Source organism: Podarcis cretensis, assembly GCF_951804945.1.
Source record: "Podarcis cretensis genome assembly, chromosome: 10".
Lineage (NCBI taxonomy): Eukaryota > Metazoa > Chordata > Lepidosauria > Squamata > Lacertidae > Podarcis > Podarcis cretensis.
In genome coordinates, this window is record NC_137179.1 from 33087811 (window position 1) to 33107772 (window position 19962).

The 19962-nt window shown below is 40.2% G+C and overlaps 2 protein-coding genes across 3 annotated transcripts in view; both read right to left on the reverse strand.

Annotated features, from left to right (window-relative positions):
• The window catches only part of LOC307225499 (putative RNA-binding protein Luc7-like 2), a 30188-nt gene extending 28337 nt beyond the window's left edge, over window positions 1-1851 (reverse strand). The window contains exon 1 of the mRNA XM_079993394.1: window positions 1678-1851. Within this exon, the coding sequence (XP_079849520.1) occupies window positions 1678-1809 (132 nt within the window). The 5' untranslated portion in view covers window positions 1810-1851. The remainder of the gene's footprint in view (window positions 1-1677) is intronic.
• A 3057-nt stretch (window positions 1852-4908) lies between these two features.
• Window positions 4909-19962, reverse strand: part of UBN2 (ubinuclein 2) — a 46147-nt gene continuing 31093 nt past the window's right edge. Inside the window, exons 14-17 of one of the 2 annotated variants that reach the window (XM_079993366.1) lie at window positions 17642-19177; window positions 15122-15368; window positions 14245-14334; window positions 4909-13526 (exon numbers count right to left, since the gene is read on the reverse strand). In XM_079993366.1, coding sequence (XP_079849492.1) covers window positions 13477-13526; window positions 14245-14334; window positions 15122-15368; window positions 17642-19177 — 1923 coding nt within the window. In that variant the 3' untranslated portion in view covers window positions 4909-13476. The remainder of the gene's footprint in view (window positions 13527-14244; window positions 14335-15121; window positions 15369-17641; window positions 19178-19962) is intronic. The other variant, XR_013843033.1, reaches the window with a different exon arrangement.

Consider the following 19962-nt stretch of genomic DNA (forward strand, 5'->3'; position numbering starts at 1 on the left):
ATTTGATCAGATTATTATGGCCAAGCTAAACAAGCATATCAGTTTTATGCTAGCTATGACTCTACCCAGAAAGAGATGGCCTAACACATCTCTAGTAACCTCCAGATGTCACTGCATTTAACAGTAATCTATATGGAGTTGCTTTTGAAAAAAGTTCAGAAATTGTAGTTAATACACTTAGTCATAGACAATTGTTGGCATCTGTCTATCTCTAGAGCAGTGGTTTTCAACCAGTGTGCCGTGGCATCCTGGGGTGCCTTGAATGATGTTCAGGGGTGTCACGGGCAAGACTGGCCTCTGTCTCTCTTTTCTTCTCTCCCTCCTCTGATGCCCTCTTGCATCTCTGCCTCCCAAAAGCTTGCACAGCTGTTTGTTGCAGCCCTGGCTTTAAGCTCCACAGGCGAATGGTGCCTTGGGCTGGCCAGGGGGTGCTGGTTGCCAGGAGCTGATGTGGCCTTGGAGTAAGCAAGCAAGCAGTTGAGGGAGCCCAGCCAGCCCTTGCTGTTGGGAATGAACAGATAAGTCCCAGGCCCCTGTGGAGCAGTTTGAGGAGGTACCTCTCTTTGGAGCAAGGGGGAGCAGCTCAAGAGACCAGGGACAGCAGCAGTGGCTGCCCAGAGGACTCCCAAGGAGAGGGGAGAGGACAGGAGGCTGAGAGAACACTCCACAAGAGAGGCTGTTTGAAAAAGCGTGAAAGGCTTTCAGCTCTGCAGGCAAGGAGTGACATAACTGGGCTCCCGAGCCCCATAGGAGTGCCACTCCTGTAGTTGGTCAAGGGAGCCATGGACTCAAAAAGGTTGAAAACCTCTGCTCTAGAGTCACTGGAGTGTGCCTCTAGGGGTACCACTATGTTAGTAGCACCAAAGTGACCTTCCCGGGGCACAAGCCTGAGCAGTGTGTACATAAGTCCTGGGCTGACCAGACAAGACCTGCCTCTCGGCCTCGCTTATGTAGTCTTAAATGAAAGCAGAACAATATGTTTGGCACCACCTTGGCTACAGGAGTTGCTGGCAGAAGGCGTACAAGGCACCATCCAGCCATCTTAGGGACTCCACTCCAGATTGGTGTAGGTAGGGTTTACTTCTTAGCCTTTTCTTCTCCTGAAGATGTCCCACAAGGCAGTGGGTACTGATTTTTCCTCAGGGTTTACTCCCAAAGCCTTTCTCACGAATATTTATAGTTGCAAAGTGGCTGAGGTTTAGGATCAGTGTTTTCCTTCTAGATGGCCCCCCCTTAGCAGGTTGACAAGCCCCATATGCCCCTCACTTCCCTCTACACCATGTGCAGAGACAGCCTTCTTTCCTACTGGACCCCCTATTGGTCTCATTCGCTCAAATTGCTTTATATCAAGATGATTTTCTTAGCTGATAAAAGCTGGGAGCAGACATCAAAAAGAGCGTTGGTATATAAATCAAAGCAGTTTGGGTGCAGTGTACTGCATCTAACAACTTGAACTGGGCCCATAAAATCGCAGGGAGAGGATAGCGGAGACCCTGAGGCGCGAAATGCACTCTTATACTTTTATGAAGAGGCTAGACGCTATAGTTATCCACGGCAGCCGCGCGCAGCGTGCATTACCGTAATCTAGAAGGTCGACATTATAAACGACATTACGGGACACACATTCTGTTAACGCAGCGACCCCACAGCCGTGCCGACTCCTCCTCACCAACGTACCCGGTGGGCGCGGAAGGCTTCCTTCAGATATTGGTAAGCCTCCGTCTCCCGGTAGGAGCGGCCTCCTTGCACATAGCGGAGCTCGCGCAGCAGACCGCGGAAAGTGCGGAGAGGCGAACCCAGCGCCGCCATCTTGGCCAAACACTTCGGTTCCTCTCAGCCAATGAAACGCCGCAGCCCGTTCCAGGTTCAGCCAATAAGAACAGCCGACGGGGGAACGCGGAACAGCTCCTTTCACCCGCCCTGCAGGTGGGCGTCGCGGCAACCTCGTGCCTAAGTTCGGTGCCGAGGCGCGACGTGGGGGAGCGAAGCGAGCAGGCAGGGCGCGAGGAAACAACGGATGCCGCGGATGCTGGACTCAAGCTTCCGAACGCGTGGGCGTGACCAGGGATTCGGGGGGGGGAGGGGGCAGAACCGAGATCTCTGCGATCCATTTCGTCAGTTAAGCGTTTCTATGTATTTCCTCGATTTGGGGGGAAGCTGCCCCCGCGCCCCGCTACACCCATGCCTGAAATCTCCGGCCAGGCACGGCGGGAATTGCAGTTCCACAACGTCCTGAGGACCGCTGGTTCTCCCAGCACAAACAGCTTCCCTTTGCGTTACCTCAACTTTCAGAGGTGCCCTGACAGCCCGGCTCTTCCACCGCCAGCCTTGCCTGCAAACAGACTCCCAATAGTGGTCAGCCCTGGTGGGTCCCAGAAAGTGCTCAAAGGCGCCGTAAAGGCTTAGCTGCACATTCGTGGCGTAAGCCTCCTGTTATGAAGCGGGCTGGGGTCCACCACGTTTTATGCCATAAATGTGCTAAGCCTCCGTGTGCAGAAGACGAGGGCTGTGAAATGATTAAAGAGTTTTACTGTGGAAAGGCTGTGTGAAATGAACACGCCGCACGAAAGCTGCGCACAGTGACAAAGTTACTCATAAGTAGTATCGAGAGAGTCAGCAGAATATTACTACTCTGGGCGTCGCTCACGTTACCGTTAGTATAACTGTAGTTAATGCAGTTCGCGCCTTCCTCCGACCACCGCGCTGAAAGGAAGCGTAATTCTTCAAACAGCTTCAAAATGTAAACTGAATAACAGAGAGGGAGGAAGGGTGGAAAAAACTTCACCCCAGATGGGACTCGAACCCACAATCCCTGGCTTAGGAGGCCAATGCCTTATCCATTAGGCCACTGGGGCTAACATAGTTTTAGGTCTTCCAATCCTGTTATTGTACCTAACATCGCATTTTTCGTAGACAGGTCCCACCCCTTCCATATACGTCGCAGGTTGCTCATCCGGCAACACTGTGACGTTTGCATGCCGGACGTTGCCCTTCTAGACACACGAAGGCGCCCATAGAGCTAAGCAAGGGCTCTCTGCATTGCGAAGGAACTCCGCCTTCTCTTGCCTTTCGGGGTAAGAGTGCTGGAAATATAAAGGAATCAGTGTGAGAAAAATAAAAAAGTAGGGCAAGGCTACAGGCGTTCTTTTGTGTCAGTGCTTTGAAGTTTGAAGTAACTCTGCTTTCTTCCCTCAAAAGCCCTTCTTCGTTCATAGGAGGTGTTTGTCTCCATAACTGGCTTTTAAGGCAGAAAGCGGAGTGGTTTGGTTTAAGTTAAAGGCCATTCGCCTCTTGCTGAATGCAGAATGAAGATCGGGAAGAGAAGGGTGTTAAACACTAAGGTTTATGTGTTTGTTTCGTTAATACATAAACATATTTACAAAGAATATGCATATAACAGCCTTTGCATGTTTATTCAGAGGTAAGCCACCACAGTATTTTTCTTCCAAGATAAACTTAACAGAGCTTTAGAAACATATTGCTTTTCTTTCCTAGTTATTTGCTCACCTACTATCCTTGTAAAATGCACCACTGTTTAAAAATGCAAAATATCATGCATCCCTTTTTTCATTAGCATAGTTCAGCTAATAATTCCTCCAGCTTCCAAATTTGCCTACAAGGCGGCTTTTTAAAAACTATTCAACAGTTTACTAAGGGATGCTTTACATATTACAGTATTTCCAATTCACAACAATCCTGTCACCTGAGTAAATAGTATACGGCAGCTCTACAATGGGCAATAAATATTACCAGTTTATCAGTTCTGTCAGAACTGGTTGTATATGAAAAAGCTCTAATAGTGTTTCTGTGTACAATTACTTCTGCACAACTGAAGTACAGTATTAGGAAAAAGAGTAACAGTAGCATAACATTATAATGCAGTAACATGACAATATAATGTATCCCATGCCTGGATTACAAGCAGTCTTTTCCCATCTTAGGTTGGAATCCTCCATGGTGAGGTCTGACCTGAACAGTCATGTATGCCTTAGTAACATCTGGATTAGACTAATGCAAGGTGCTATTGTAAGGGTGCTTGTGCAGTATTCAAAAGCCTCAATGGGAACAAAATTAAAATTAATACAAAAGAAATCTGCCAGAGGCACTGGCAGTTAATGCTAGTGTACTGTCATCCTCATTAGCTCCCAATCCATTTGCAGGACCAATTCAATGTATTGGTAAAAAAGTAAAGGTAAAGGACCCCTGACAGTTAAGTCCAGTCATGAACGACTCTGGGGTTGCGGCTCCCATCTCGCTTTACTGGCCGAGGGAGCCGGCATTTGTCCGCAGTTTTTCTGGGTCATGTGGCCAGCATGACTAAGCCGCTTCTGGCGAAACCAGAGCAGCACACAGAAACGCTGTTTACCTTCCCGCTGGAGCGGTCCCTATTTATCTACTTGCACTTTGATGTGCTTTCGAACTGCTAGGTTGACAGGAGCTGGGACCAAACAACAGGAGCTCACCCTTTCACGGGGATTCAAACCACCGACCTTCCGATCGGCAAGCCCTAGGGCTCAGTGCTTTAGACCCTAACCTGCCTGTGTCCAGGGTAGCTTCTAGTTGAATCTACCTGCTCTCTTGCATTCTTAGCCATGGTGCTGCTTCACATGCCACTGTCACGAGAGCGCATTTTTGACAACTGGACCTAGACTGAGGATTTTTCTTCACATGTAGTCTTGACAACACACAACCCTCTTCTTGCTTCTGTAAATATCTTTTTTGTGATCATTTGGGGATCAGGTATATTAGTTTTGGCTTTGATATTTTGTATTTTCATTGTACTCTGAATCAGTATTGTCCTCCCTATACTGTTAGTTTTGTTGGGTTTAAAAAATGCATTATTTGATAGCAACATTGCATGTTTTAATGGCTTCAAATACATAAATAAATAGCAGAAGATGGATGGGCTTATATGTACATTCCTCTTTATTTAATACAGCACAGACACATGACACATACAAAAGGGGAAAAAAACACTCATGAAGGCCCTGCCATAGTTAAGAACAGGAACACCTACACTCAATTGAACAAGGCTCCCACTTCAGATCAGATATCTGCTAGCTAAATACAGATGCATTCTTAGAGGAAGTCTTTTGCAAAAAAATAAAAATCTGCACCCTGTTTGGAAGTGTGAAAACTGGGAATTCCTGGACTTCAGAGGCAGGCATGCCATGAAGAAAATTGCTTGCTTCTGACATCAAGCAATTTTGGTTCTGGAACAAATATATGTTATTCAATATGTTATTGTTCAGGTCCAAACCATGATATAGTGTGCTAGGAGTAAAAGTATTTGTTTCCCAGATAAATAGCATTTTAAAAATTGAGCAAACCTTAACGTACACTTAGAACTGGGGCAGGCAATTGTGACAGCAGCTTTCCCTTTTTCCTACTCCAGTTTTAGATGGACAGTAAGCAAGCACCAGTTCTGGTGAGGAGCCTTACATACTTAAAAAAAGAACAAAAATACAAAAAGGAGGGCGATAGGGGTATTTACAAAATTCATGGCTGGTACAGTACATCATTTAAGACACACTATGCTACAATCTTTCAGGTCCTGAGATTATTACAAAAAGTTAATTCAAATATTGTGTTCAGATTCGGTTTGAGAGAGGAGGAAAAGATAAAATCATGTACGCCACGTCAGTAGAACACATCTCCCTAAAAAGCAAAACCAAAAGCAGTTGGCACCAGTTATCAAGTAGCTGTGTTTGGCTACTCAAGCCCCCTTCTCTAAGAGAAGCCATTTATATTTGTTGCATGGAGTACATTATCACATGGAAGATGTTTTAGGAGAGTATTCTCCCCACATGAAGCCAAAGGTTTCCCCTTCAGTTACATAAAAACTCCAGTTCTAACTAGTAAAGTAAGCCTACATGTGGAACCTAGAACACAGTTACTGCTTCAGATGTGTTTGCCAAGTATGGTTTATTACAGCACCACTACTTGATAAGGAAGCTTGTTACATTAAGGAGGGGTATACAAACTAGTAATTTTTTAAAACTACTCATGTGTCAATTTTGTCAAGTAGTGAGCTAACCATGTAGAAGTTTCCTTACTTTGTATAACCTCTTCTATTAAAATGTATAGCCAACTGAGCTAGGTATTAAAAGCTTACTTCTCCCCCAACTGAATGTTAATAGGTGAGGAAAACACACACACACGATTCAGCAGAAAGGTTAGAACTGCTAGCCTTTAAACTTCAAAGCTCTACTGTTGAGTGATTCCCTTTATTAGGAAATGCATTTTATTCTTTTGTTCCAGAATAATTTCTGCTCAATGCTCTGAATAATTTCTGCTCAATGCTCTGAATTTATAATGACACAGGCATTCACTTATAATAAACATATTGTGACCTAGAAAATACGGATGAAATGTAATGTTCAGGTCTGAATGTGCTAAGAGGGGGAAAGGGGGAGAGCTAGTTTATAATGCTAAAAATTCAACGCTGCTCAGCAGGTTTGAGGTCAAGTTAAGCTTATTTTAAAGTAACGTAAGTATAATTGAGTTTTTGCTTGCTTGCTAGCAGTCCAAATACTCTAAAGCTTAGAATCTACCTCCAGCACTGAGAATGAATGACAAAAGTGCACCAGTTGCAACATCAGGGAGTTTAGTCAGACAATTATTTAAACCACAGAAGGTCCAACACTGAAATGTGCAAGAGGAGGCAGAAAAGTATCAGGATTCTAACTTGACTTACATTTAAAGGAGGATCTATCTAGAGGAAGCATTAGTTAAAATGTCCAACTGACATTTCTCTGTGTACCGGTGAGGTATTCATTCACTTGCAGATTTATCAAGTTCTGTTTGCTGATGGTAATGAAGGATATTTCTCCCATAGTTACGTGTTTCATGTCTGCATATTTGATAATGTCAATCAAGGCATTACATCATCAGATTTTAATATCGCTCTTAAAGCCATGAAATTTATTCATGACACTAGCTTTGAACTGGTGAAAGTCTTTTTGCTTTTTATCTAGAGTTTAATTTCCATGTTACAAAAATATTTCTGTAGTATACACATTCAAAAAGCTATATCTTGTTTCTTTGGGTAAACGTCACACCAGTATGGGAAATGTATATGTGCTACTGAATGATAAGTCTAGTTATATGCATAGTTTATTTTACTGCCTACTGAATCAAACTAAGGCCTTGTAGAGAGAAGGGAAAGGATGAAAACAAAGACCATCCCTGCCCCCCTGTGCTGAAAACCAGTTGCTTCTAAATAAACATTGAGTGCCATGCCTACCATTTAGCTTCCTCTGAATTTGCTTGTTTCTGCCAATTTATGTTTTATGTCAGGCAAGAGCATACCCAGTTGTTATCTTTGCTGCTAAATGTCAGCACAGCAAGTGAAAAACCCTCAGTCCTTAATGAGGTGAAAAATAATTGAATGTCGTGTACACTATTTAACAGTCTACAATAGGAATGGGAGAAGGCTTCAGAAAATTATTTGTTATATGGAACAAAGACACTCTTATCCTGCACAAGAACTGCTCCATAATGCAACATTTATTGTAAGATAAAACTAGAGAACCCTGGTTTTCTGCTGTGCCAAACGAAAGGATAATTCAATTAGGGAAAATAACTGAAAATGGTCTAAACATGGAGCTTGCGTTTCCTGGAGCGAGTGAGTTGAATGGTTCCAAAAATCTATATGGAACAAAGACTTCTCAAAGCTCTTTTAAAACTTCAACCACTAAAAAACTGGTGGGAGCTGTAAAAAGGCAAAATTGAGCAAAAGGGTCCTGAGAAGTGGATTCAGAGAAGAGTAAGGGCAATTTCTGCACTGTCACACTGAATCCACACCACCACATTTCCCTAATACCTCCGCCCATAGAAAATGACACATTTTGGGGTTCTTTGATGAAGTTATGTTTAGAGCAAGCTCATTTTTTTCCTAAATGATGTAAGTTCCTTAAAGCTTAATTTTAGGCCATAGCTCAGGCTTCAAACAAACAAGGGCATGGCAGTCTCTCTCTTCCAATTAGAACATTCCTTGCTAAACTGAAGTTTGTTCAAACCCCTCTTTTTACTAGAGGTAGAACAATCTCCTCTCATATTTGCACTGGAATTAGGAAGAAACTAGCTCACCACATAGATAATATCTCCCTCAGTCACAATGAGCCACCTTCACTTGAACAGGTATAGCAGTATTCAGCACTGAGTGCCCAACCATTGATTCAGAATTATTTTGACGGAATGCAACTTAGATTTGTTTTCGAGATAGTAAAACCTTGTTAAATAATACACTATAAAAGAAAATCCAGATCACTTTTTTACAAATATATAACAAGCTTTAAAATGCACATTTACTTATTCTGATTGCTAGGTTGCATTTTTACTATTCTCACAGTTCTTTAATTTACAGTAGTAGGCGTCATAAAAATATTGTCATTAAGTGAAATCCTGTTGTAATTCTTTGCTTGAAACTAGTTTGCTACTCTTTAATTTAGCAAGTTTGCTACTTAATTGCAAGATTCTTGTGTGACTAATTCTGACACAGATTTTTAGATATGTATCTGAGCAACACAAGGAAGCTCAATATGCATGGGAAACAGTCACTTTAAGTAGGAATATTTAGTCACTACTGTCACCAGATAGCTGCCTAGATATCCAAAGAACAGGTTCCTCAGATGGAGTAGAACAATATGAAAAGGATTCTACCTTTTTAGCCAGCACTTTTTGTGCTGCCGGAACTGAAATTAACTTTGCTAGTTTGATTTAAGAAATACGAATTCTTGATACAATTTCTATAACTTGTGGAAATTTGTTCAGTACTACTTCTTCTTTTTTTTTTTTGCTAAGAATGTTACATTTTGTTGAGAATTGTGTCACACTTTAGGAATACCAGTTCAAGTTTATTCAATATTTATACCACTATCAGACTAGCACTATTATACTAAAATTCTCTCCAGTGAGAATAGTTTAGCCCATTTCCAACTAACCACTCATTTCCTTACAGTTGCTCAAATACACCTAATTACCATACTCTCACCTGTGTCTATGTTCACCTTTGTAAGTAAACATTAACGTTACAGAAAACATATGAAACATTAGGGCTGTCGGGAATACTGCCATGTGTGAAAGCAAGCACCTAATAATGAATGCCATGATACAGCAGTGATAACATTACACACACTAATTACAGAAGGGAAAAGTCATTTTAACAGCATAAAGTCATATTGGCAGGTTCAAGGTTCTTCCAAATACCTCCTAGCACTTTAGGACCTCTGAGTATACTTTTTGAGGAAAGTTGGGAACAAAAACAAAGAAAAGGCACTTAACCAAAGGACAAAGGCCTGAATCAAGTAAGTTGGAGTGATAACACTATTCAGAGACAGAACCAAATTATATAAAAACTTTTACACGTTGCCATAAAATTAAATTGCATAAAATGTTGATCAGTTGTTTACCTTTGTGTTTCGTTTTTAGAAAATAGAATAAGCAAGCAATTCTACAATGACCAACACTGGAAGAGACCTGGGTGAAAACCTTCCAAAGCTTAGCCTGACTGCAGGCTTTACTTCTTCCCTGCAATACTATCCTGAAAAGTCCCAAAATAAAAAAATAAGCGCAGTCACTATATCTGTTGCCAATGCACTCCAATAAATCAAGACATTCTAATCTTCCTGTGGGCAACCAACTCTAAAACCAATCTGTAAACTAGATTTAAATTGACTTATAAATATAGCCAAAAGTTCTTTCCACGAATGTAGCAGCAAACATAAGACAGTTGGGAGCTTTAAGAGACTATCTGTCAGATGATTATGGTTCCGTATAACTGATGGTAGCTTCGGAATTGCAGAATCTTTACTTTTGTACCAAGTGGAGAGGCTATGCAGAGGCTGGATTAGACTGCTAAAAATGGAAAGAGGTGTCATCTTGCTTGTCTACCCCACTTCCAGCCTATACTACTGGATAAATTAAAAGTCACTTCTTATTTAATAAAACAGATGTCAAACCCACAGCACCCACACCTGGGACTTTGACAACATTCCCAACCATCTTCCGGGAGACAAGCAGATATAAAAGTCTGAACAAAAAGGAGTAATTTAAACCATCAACTTTTATCTTAAGGTTGGAGGAGAACAATATATTGTTAAGACAACTGACGTTTTTGCATTTTGTAGTTCAATGCCTGTATCCTTTATCTAGATTTTGGATAAATTCCAGATAACCTAGAAATAGCTGGTGTGTTCCCATAAGGTTAAGCACACATAGCAGGAGGCATAATTTAAATAATATTCAATTTCCAAACCTGTACTTGAAAATTATTGCTTGTATTTGAGGCTCAGAGTGAGCTTGCCATTTTAGTTCCTGGTTCAGCTCAGCTGCCCAGAATAACAGCTTTGACTTATTGCTTGTGAATACTGAGGGGGTTAGGACAAGAGCAACTTGAATTCCCAAAGGCCTTTAAAAATACCACACAACTAAATGGAATCTTACCATGCAGGAAGTTCATCAAATTAAACCGCATTAGAATGCTATTTATCCTCTTCTAGCCAATTCATTAGATCCAACTATTCAGCTCATGTGCCTATATCTTTTTATTTTATTTTTAAATGCTGCACCTCACTGTGTTGATTCATTCCAATATCTTTTGCCCCCTTTACTATGCACACAGTGCAGAGTTGGCATCTATCATTATTTTACTGGTGTCACAATGTCTTCAGATACTTACAGCTGGCTGTTTTTGAAACTTGATCATCTGAGAGTTCACATTGTATGCCCAGCTTATTCCTGTTTGACTTTTTTGTGGCGGGATGAATGACTGTGTAGTCTGACCTATCAACTCATTCACTGATTTAATATATTATTAGAATACGCATGAGCTATACTGAAGGGGCAGGCAATTTGTGCTATTTTGTTCTAAAGGGGGAAATTTCATTTTTCAGTAGCTTAACCATGGACTATAATTTTGCTTTATAAATACAGAAGAGCTTAAAAGGGAAAAAGTGACATAAATGAATTGTCTGGTACAATATTTCTATCAGTGATAAACACCTGGAAGCAAAAAACTAAGTCTGCCAGAAAAACATTTGACCTCCATACTTTCTCCTACTGCATATTAGAATGAACAGAGGGGGGAAAGGAATATTGCCTGCCTAAGATTTAGTGTTCATAATAAGATCTGCAAAGGCAGACTCATCACATGCCAAATTATCACTAAATTCCTTCTAGTTAAGCCAATGTAACCTCACATTTGATGGTATTTCATTGAAAATACATTTCTACCTCACTCAAGCAATAACTGCATTTATTATTTTTATTTTTTCAATGTAGTCACACTTTCAAGATACATTAAAAAAGGATTCAAAAACATACTTAATTTGCAATGCAGGCTTTAAATTGCTACAAGGGAAAGCCAACACTATAGTAACAAGCTTGCAGAGAATGTAAGATTTTGTATGTTTATGCATGGAATATATGCTGTGGTGAACAAGGAAGTTTTCACCTTTATCTCAAGGGTCAGCAAAATGAGTAAGAGAAGAAAATATACCAGTTAATAGTTTTGTGACTCTAAGGTTTGGGGGAATGAACCAGCCAAATATATTCTGAACTAAGTATGGCAAGTTTGTAGTCTCTTCTACCAAACTACAAGAAATATTTTAGAAAAGTCTTTTGTTTACCTTGCATTTGGTAAAATTCAATATTTAACTGAGTTTTTTATTCCATGATGTTGTGCAAAGTTCTTTATTGGTGGGCTCAACCCAACATTCAGTTACTTTGTTTATATTATATATTATTTATATATGTATATTTTTTACATATAGAATTAGTGTGAAATCTAAATTAGTAAATATAACATACCTGGCTTTCTAAGATGAAGGAACATACCTGGAAACAAAAAATGTGTCTGGTAGAAGGCAGCAGCAAGTGTGATCTAGGCCACTATACAGTAAAGCTATACAGGTATGTGGGTAGAACACTATGAAGAGCCAAAGATTTCTCTGAAGTTTTAATGCAGCCACTCATACTGTTCAACAGACAAGCTGCTTGTCTTCTTAAACTGTAGCTTAACCAATTTGCAGTTGAAGTTTCAAAGAAACCCCCAGCTACACATGTTCTCCTGCATGCGCATATACCTTTATTGGAGAATGGCCTTCATTTTCAGATTACTTAGATTTTTCCATTTTTTCAGGCTAGAACTGGTCAAAATGTTTTAATAAGATTTAAGTGAGAGAAAATAGATACTTTTTACAGAAGAGCACAATATCTCATGCCTTCTTGATTTTTCTTAACAAAATTATATTTTGATCCAAATATTCCTTCTGTAATAATTACGAAGTGCAATACAAGATTTGCCTCCCCAACATCTAACTGAATGTCAGCAAAGAAGTTGTGTCCCTGTGCAACAAGGGAGTCAGGTTTTATACCTCCTAGCTATGCAGGTATTAGGAATGCTGGAGGTACATATTTTAAGCCAAGGCTGAAGGCACCTCAACTACTCTTTGGAGAAGGTTTTGAACAGTACTGAGAAAAGCAAGACTCTGTACAAAAGCAAGCTACATGTAGTTATTGTGAGCTGGAAATCAATACAGTGTGAGACTTTTTAGAGCTATTACAAGAGGGAGAAGAACCAGAGACAAGACTTTCTTCACAAAGGATCAAAACTGGAGATTTCTGGATTATGTTTATGAAAAATAAGGCAACTCTGAAGTACTACAGCAAGATTAAGGGCAGGAAAAGACTTTCTTCAGAAGATACTGAAAGCAAGATCTGGTCTGATGAAGCCAAGTAAGTTCTCATTTTATATTTGAGTATATGAAGTTAAATTGAAGAATGGTTACAGAACACTCTCCGACTTTTCCCTTCCTCCCATCTTGAGAGGGAAAAAACTCTACCCTGGTCAATGACATTACCTATGGTGAACAATCCTCCCCGTCTGTAATCTTTAGGCTCTTCAAAGAGATAGTGACAAAATGGCCTTAGCTTGGTGTGGAGAAAATACTTTCTTCCTTGCTTTTTCTACATAATCACAATTTCTGCTTTATATGCCACATTATCCAAAGCTGTATAGAATGTTCCTAACTGGCATATACTGTAAGCTTCCCTGGGGACAACAGATGTATGGCCTCACTTGCATGATGGATAGAGATGTCTATTTTAGCTTCCTTTCACAGATCCTCTATCAGATATCAGCCTGAAAGAAGGTTTGTGCTGCTGTAGGTTTGACAACTGAACCTATTTGGCCAAACCTTTCTGAGCTATTCAGAAAGGATAAAAGGCTTTGGGAATTCACTAGGAGATATCAAACTATGAACCATTTTTACATGAACACTTTCCTCCTTTTCCTTCTCTCTTTGATCAAGTATTCTTTTCTTTTTCTTCTCCTCCTCCTCACCACAGTGCTTGGAATCAGAATATGTAAACATTGACAGAAACAGCAGCTCTGTGTCCGCGTAAGCACTTTCCCAACTGGTCAGTCTCCATCAGCAAAGCAGAACCACTTTAACTCCCTTGCTCATCAGGACATCACTGGGTTTTCCTCTGTAACTTAGTGTCCCCTTTACTTTGGCCTCCATCTGGAATTTGAAGATGAAAGGGGGGGGGGATTCATATAAGGTAAATTGTCTTATTATGTAAATTACTCTCACGAAATGTAATGAAATATGATGGAAACCTGCATTCCCACTTGGCAGCCTTTACAACAAAAACAATTTTCATGCAACACCTTTGTGGAATTCATTGCCACACTATGTGGTACATTCCAATGGGTTCAAAACTGGCAAAGACAAAACTTAGCAAGTAGGCAAATACTAAGAGGCCTAGCCATGCCAGATATGCCAGTATCCCAGCACCTGACTCCAGAAGCAAGAATGTGGGAGATAGGTTAATTGGTCTGTTTTGTTGAAATTCCACTCCAATTCTTTCTGAGAAATATGTATTTGAGAAAAATGCCTTATGAAAGAGCTCAGTTCACTTGTTATTTTATATATGCAGTGACAGATAATGAAAGTAGGTGAAAACCCAATATTCATCCCAAGTTGAGAATTCTCCTTGAGATGTACAGATAAACAGGCCCTCAAGCATTCTCAGAAGCCATTGTTAGGTCCTAGGGTTTTCTGGAGTACTTCTGGCAGCTGCCATCATGGAAATGTTGGAAAAACAGATTCTCCAGCAGTTTTCACTATTGTAGAATTACGAAAGACTTAAGCCACGATGAGAAAATTGTTCTTTCACTTTTAAAAAGTGTTATTTCACTTTCTTTTTCTTTTAAAAAGACAAGATTTTTTTCCTTACCTGTATAAGCTTGCTGCAAGTGAGCAGGCAGAGGTGTGTGAGACAGCGCTGTTGCATGCTGAGCTCCAGGCGGTAAACTCTTCAGTAAATCTGAAGTAGCGTGGATAATAAAAAACAAATACAACCACAAAAATTAAGAGCTAATTGATGCAAACAATCTACTTTGCATAAATGCACAAAGCAGCTTTACTTTTTTTTGTCCAAAACATCTTCAGTAATGGTTACCAGTTCAATATGCATATGTTCTTTCAGTAAATGTAACAGATACATTCTTTAAAATGCCAAGTATGCAACCTAACTAAGGAAATATCCTGTTTGATACAACTTTTGTTTTTAATATATGCTATCCTGTGGTAGTGGAACAAGAAATATAGCTAAATAAATGTGTCAACTTAAGTCTTCCCAGGAAACTAATATTAAACGTTCCAAGTCTAATATCAAACAAATACTGAAATCTACATTTGGTAAACAGGAAGGGAAAAAACTGTTTACAAAAGATGCACTTACGATATCAAAGGCAAAGCTTATTTTCGATTGTAAGCTATGGTGCTCATTTTAATCGATTTTCTGGGATGCAGAATGTTAGGGTTTTGTCCCACTTTATAAACAAAAATTTCTCAAATTCCAATTATCACAGGGCACTTCATCCAGAAAGGAAGTAAAAAATCAGTATGCACATAATGTGGAAAAACATACACATTTACACACATAATATTGAGAGTTTAAAAATAGCCATTAACAGCAACCAAAAAATAAAATCCTCACCTACAAACTGTGAAGTATTTCTAGAGATCCCTGCATTTTCCTTGCAATTACAGAGTTTATGTGAAAGGAGGCTTAAAGAAATTGGATGGGAAAAATATCTAGCCTTACTTACTCTGCGCTAGGCTGTGGTGGAAAGCCGCTGAGGTAGATCCCGAGTTGGTTGTTACTCCAGCTGTGTCTGTTCCAAAGCCAAGTAGTTCCAATGGGAACTGAAAGGGCACAGTCACAGGAACAAGGCTACCCAGCATCCCAAAAGGAGCCAATGGAGCAGATGTCACATTCTGATTGGTTACAGACAGGGGTGATGTCATGAGCGTCAAAGGTGAAGCATTTGCCAGTAATGATGCACCTGTTGTTGACTGTATAGAGACAAGTGTTACTTTTAAATCTGTTTTACAGCTTTTCTGGGACACACCCAAGAAAATAAGGTTAATTATATAAATATCTGAAGTTTTACTACCTAAACAAGGGTCATGCTTTTCTACACATTGCCTATGTGGCTTCTGGTACAACTTTATAAAATATTCAGGTAGCAGTGAGTGCTGTGTTCCCTTTTTGTCTTGCCATTAGTGTAAGTTACTGTTTCAACAATTAATAGTTTTAAATGGGAAAGTTTTATAATGCTTCAACCATTCCCTCAGCTTCTCTTTCCCACAGCATTGCATCCATTGCACTTACATTTAAAATTCAAGATTTTGTAACAGTGTTACTGAAGGCATAAATTATTTCATAGCACAATTTAATGTATGCTTACTTGGAAGTAAGTCCCAAGGAGTTCAAGGGGGCTTATCCCAGTAAGTGTACTCAGGATTGCAGTACCAGTTTAGGGAACAAAGCAGCTATAACCAAGAAACCCTAGTACAAGAAGGGAAGGATTTCTGCAGTTATCATAATTTATTATATGTACTACCATTCTAACATGTTCACCCTGAACATAGAAATACAAGAACAGACAAGAATCAAATGCAGCAATCTTTGAGTGTGTGCTAAAACTATGGCAAGAGAATACTGGATGGGGTTTGGATGAGTTGGCCTAATCTGCCAGGCTATGCCAGGCTCTGCAACTGTTGAGCTACCAGCTTCGCACAATAAACTATGGGTCAGTGGAAGATAGTGCTGCAGTATGCTGCTGGTAATAGCCAGCGGCTGCAATCTCCTCAGGAACCCTCACACATTTGTGACTTTTTTTGGCTTAGCATTATGTGCAAGCCAGCTGTGTGTCAATAAACGGATGCTCTAGAAACTAACACAGTAAATGCTGAAAAGGACTACATAAAATGGTATGAATGTATGAAGTTCAGAAAGCTCTTGGAAGATTTGATACACAAAGAAGGAAATGTAGAAGCAGAAAATATTACAGTGAAAGCCGAGTTAGGCTTTTAGATGAAGGACCGCAGGTAAGAAGGCTTACAGTATAGCTACACTGGCTGTAGGTCCTACCATTGGATGAAAGGGAGGCTGACAAGCACAGTATTAGCTGCTTTTTCTGCCCAAGGCCCCTCATTAAGAAAGTGGTAGTAGACATGGAGTCTGAAGCAGTTATATAGAAGAACGGACCAAATAAATATTAATTTTGGGAACAGTTGCTTTTATAAGCAATGCTTTACTTTAAGTAATGCTACATTTAAGGAAATAAAAATGATTGCTGCTTAAATTATGGCAGGATACAACAGAAGAGTAATAAAACATTAGACAAGCACCATTGATTAAAATTGTTCAGACTGACAATATGCTCTAACTCGTGTGTGTTTAACTCATGAGATGGTGAGGCCTATTCCATATAGGAAATTATAGACTAGAATGAATATTAGAAGATAGAACTTGCAGCAAACATCACAGAAAAACACTGTAGCACCAGAATTGCTTTGGCTTGCTTACCTGGGTTATGTTCAAGTCTAAAGTAATATACAAATTTAAAATAACACTTTTATAACAAAAAGATAGAAGATGTTGATTAAAATAAGAAAACAGAGAGGGGAGTGAAAAATGAAAAAGAGTTTCACACAATGAAACTGCTTTTTCCATGTAATGTGAATTAGTCTTGAAACAAATCTCAACATGCTACTGTAAATATGCTGAAGTTTGCTCCCACTGTATATTGTGCTAAACAAATGTGTCGTTTATGCCAAGAGTGACTAGGGTTTTCCCCATCTACTTCAAATATAATAAATTCTCATTTATTCTGTACTGTGAAACACATAAGGGATATGTGGGATACAAATCACATATATACCCCTATCTCACATCACTTGCTGCCACTGGCAGGGCAGAGAAATGCACAAAATAATCACACTGCAAAATGGGGTGAGCACTTTACTGAGTAAAAGCCAACATAGGCTGCTGTTTTCAGTGTCACACAATGTGCAGTTCCACCCTTAGGGTGCAAATTGTCTCTTTTGAACTTTAAAGCTTCATACCCTCTCATCAGTGTGAAGGTGTCTATATACATTTAGGATGTAATCCTACACATGCTAAGTTAAAGAGTTAGTTCCACTGAACTCAATGAGGCTTACTTCTTAATAGACATGTAGAGAATTGCACTATTAGTGTAATTACATTTATGAGGAAGGATAAATAGCCCAAAATAGAATACACATGTTATGCCTATAATGAGCTTTCATTCAACACATACCTGCACACTGGCTGGTATAACTGTAGACCCTGAGGCAGAAGATGGTCTGTGTGGAGTTGACAATTGTTTAGTAGCACCCTGTGTTCCACTTCCTGCTGCCCCAGAGATACTAGTCCTATTAGCTCCACTTGAATTAAGATTGCTGCCTCTGTTGACAGGTACATTCATTCCAACTCCACTTAAGTTGCTTTTGCCAACCGTTCCAGAGGCAGAAGAGTTGGACAATTTTGAAGGAGCCTGAGGGTTCTTTGCTGGTTGAAGGCCTGAGGTGCGGTTAGAGGACAGTAAATTAATTGTAGGAGACTGCCTGCTGACATTTGCTCCACTGGGCTGTTTGTGAAGGGAATTGTTGCTGCTAGAGTGACTACTCTGGGATACTAGTGCACTTGAACTGGAAGAACTGGAAGATGATACAGGCTTGGGTGTTGAAGTGGACCTTGCTGAGGATAGTTTAGGGGACACAATAGGTTTGGGTGTTACAGAAGGCTTGGGTGCTGTGGGCTTAGGAGAGGCAGCAGGTTTGGGGGAAGGAACCATGGAGAAAGGAGGCTTGAAACCCTGGGCAGAAACTTGTGATACCATGGTCTTGGCTAAATAGTTACTAGAGGTAGAGGTGCTGGATGCTGTCCGAGACACAAGTGGGTGAGCCATCTGGGAACTACTCCCAGACACGGTGCTAGTCAGGCGGTATGCTACTGGTTTATCTGATGTCTTGGTAATTGGGGACGAACAAGAGAGTTTAGGGTTGCTACTTAGTTTCACCACAGGATTGGTGTGAGATTTACTAATAGTTGCTTGTAGAGGAGACACATATTTTTGTTGGGCAGCTGACTGCTGGTGAACCTTTGTTATTTGTAATGCTGAAGAGCCACAACCGTGGGCTTCTGAAGAGGATACAAGGACAGACGTATCCTTTGGTCTCTGAGAAGCAGAGGAAGCTGTGGCTTGGATCTTACAGGAAGAAGAAATGTGGGCCTGTGAAGAGGAAGCAGCTTGAATCTGGCTTGACCTCTGTAATCCTTGTTGCAGAAGCTTGGCTGGCAAGGGCTCCAATGAAACCTTGGGATTCTGAATTGAAGATCCAGCAATAAGGCCTGAAGAGATACCAGTCTGAAGTAAATCCTGGGATTTCTTTGGTCCTGGTCCTGTGTGCCCAGCTATAAGACTTGAAGAATGTGGTGTTTGAACAGTCTCTACCTTTTTTGAAGATGACAGAGGTAACTTGCTCATTATACTTGCTAACTTCTCTTCTCTCAGCCCAGGCCGAGGTCTTGAAGTTGGTGTCTCTACAGAGGGCACAACAGGAGAATTCTTGGCTCCATTGTTAATAACGGCCAAAACATCAGAAATGGATTCCAATGATGGTGGATTGAAGGAGAGATCTTCATCCAGTGAATCATCTAGGCAGATGGTCTCCGGAGTAGGATTACAGCTAGAACTGGCCAGGGCAGTGACAGGTGTGCTGGTACTTGAAGCAGGAACACAAGCTGAAGTAAAAGGGGTACAGACTCTTTGTTCCTTCTTTGGACTAGAATCCTAGTGTGAAGAAATAATGAAAATTAAAATATTATTCTGCAAGTAAGAAGGAAGAAATTTCAAAGAATGCTTGTGTCTTGCCTGTTTGTAATCATGCATGGTTCCATTACTGTAGTTTATTTGATACCAGATTGCAAAAACAAGTATACTTGCTTATCAGTTTTAATTTTTTAAGCCCTGCAGGGTGTAGTTATTTAAAAGAAAACCTAAATCTACTACTGAATCTGTTAAAAAGAGAGATTACTCCCATATGAGCCCACTAAGCCCTGCTGCAGGTGCTCTGTTCTAAATACCTTCCGTCCAATAAATAAATTTGTTTAGGACATGCTGTGATGTTTCTCACTGTTGGAACTCAGTCCACGAGAAAGCATGCATGAACCATAAATTGTGTTATTTTAAAAATATAATTAATTCCATTTTTTACTTGATCAGGTTGGGTTAAATGGCTTTATTTTAAATGTTACTAGTATATATTGTGATCCATTTTCCATTGTAATTTAACTGTTTTTATATACTGTTCTCTACCTTGAGTTTCCATTGCAAAGTATGGCAGGGTATAAAATTGAGACTCAAGAAAAAATGTGATAATAGTAGACATATGGGGATAGCTCAGTCGGTAGAGCATGAGACTCAATATGGGTCTGCTCCATATCTTAAGTGAACATGGGGCTGTGATTTTAAATATATTTGGGCTTGAGGGATGACTAAAGGTTCCCACTATTCTTATTTCCACAATCAATTTTCTGATATCTCTTTTCCACTGACCAGGAATGGACATCAAAAGG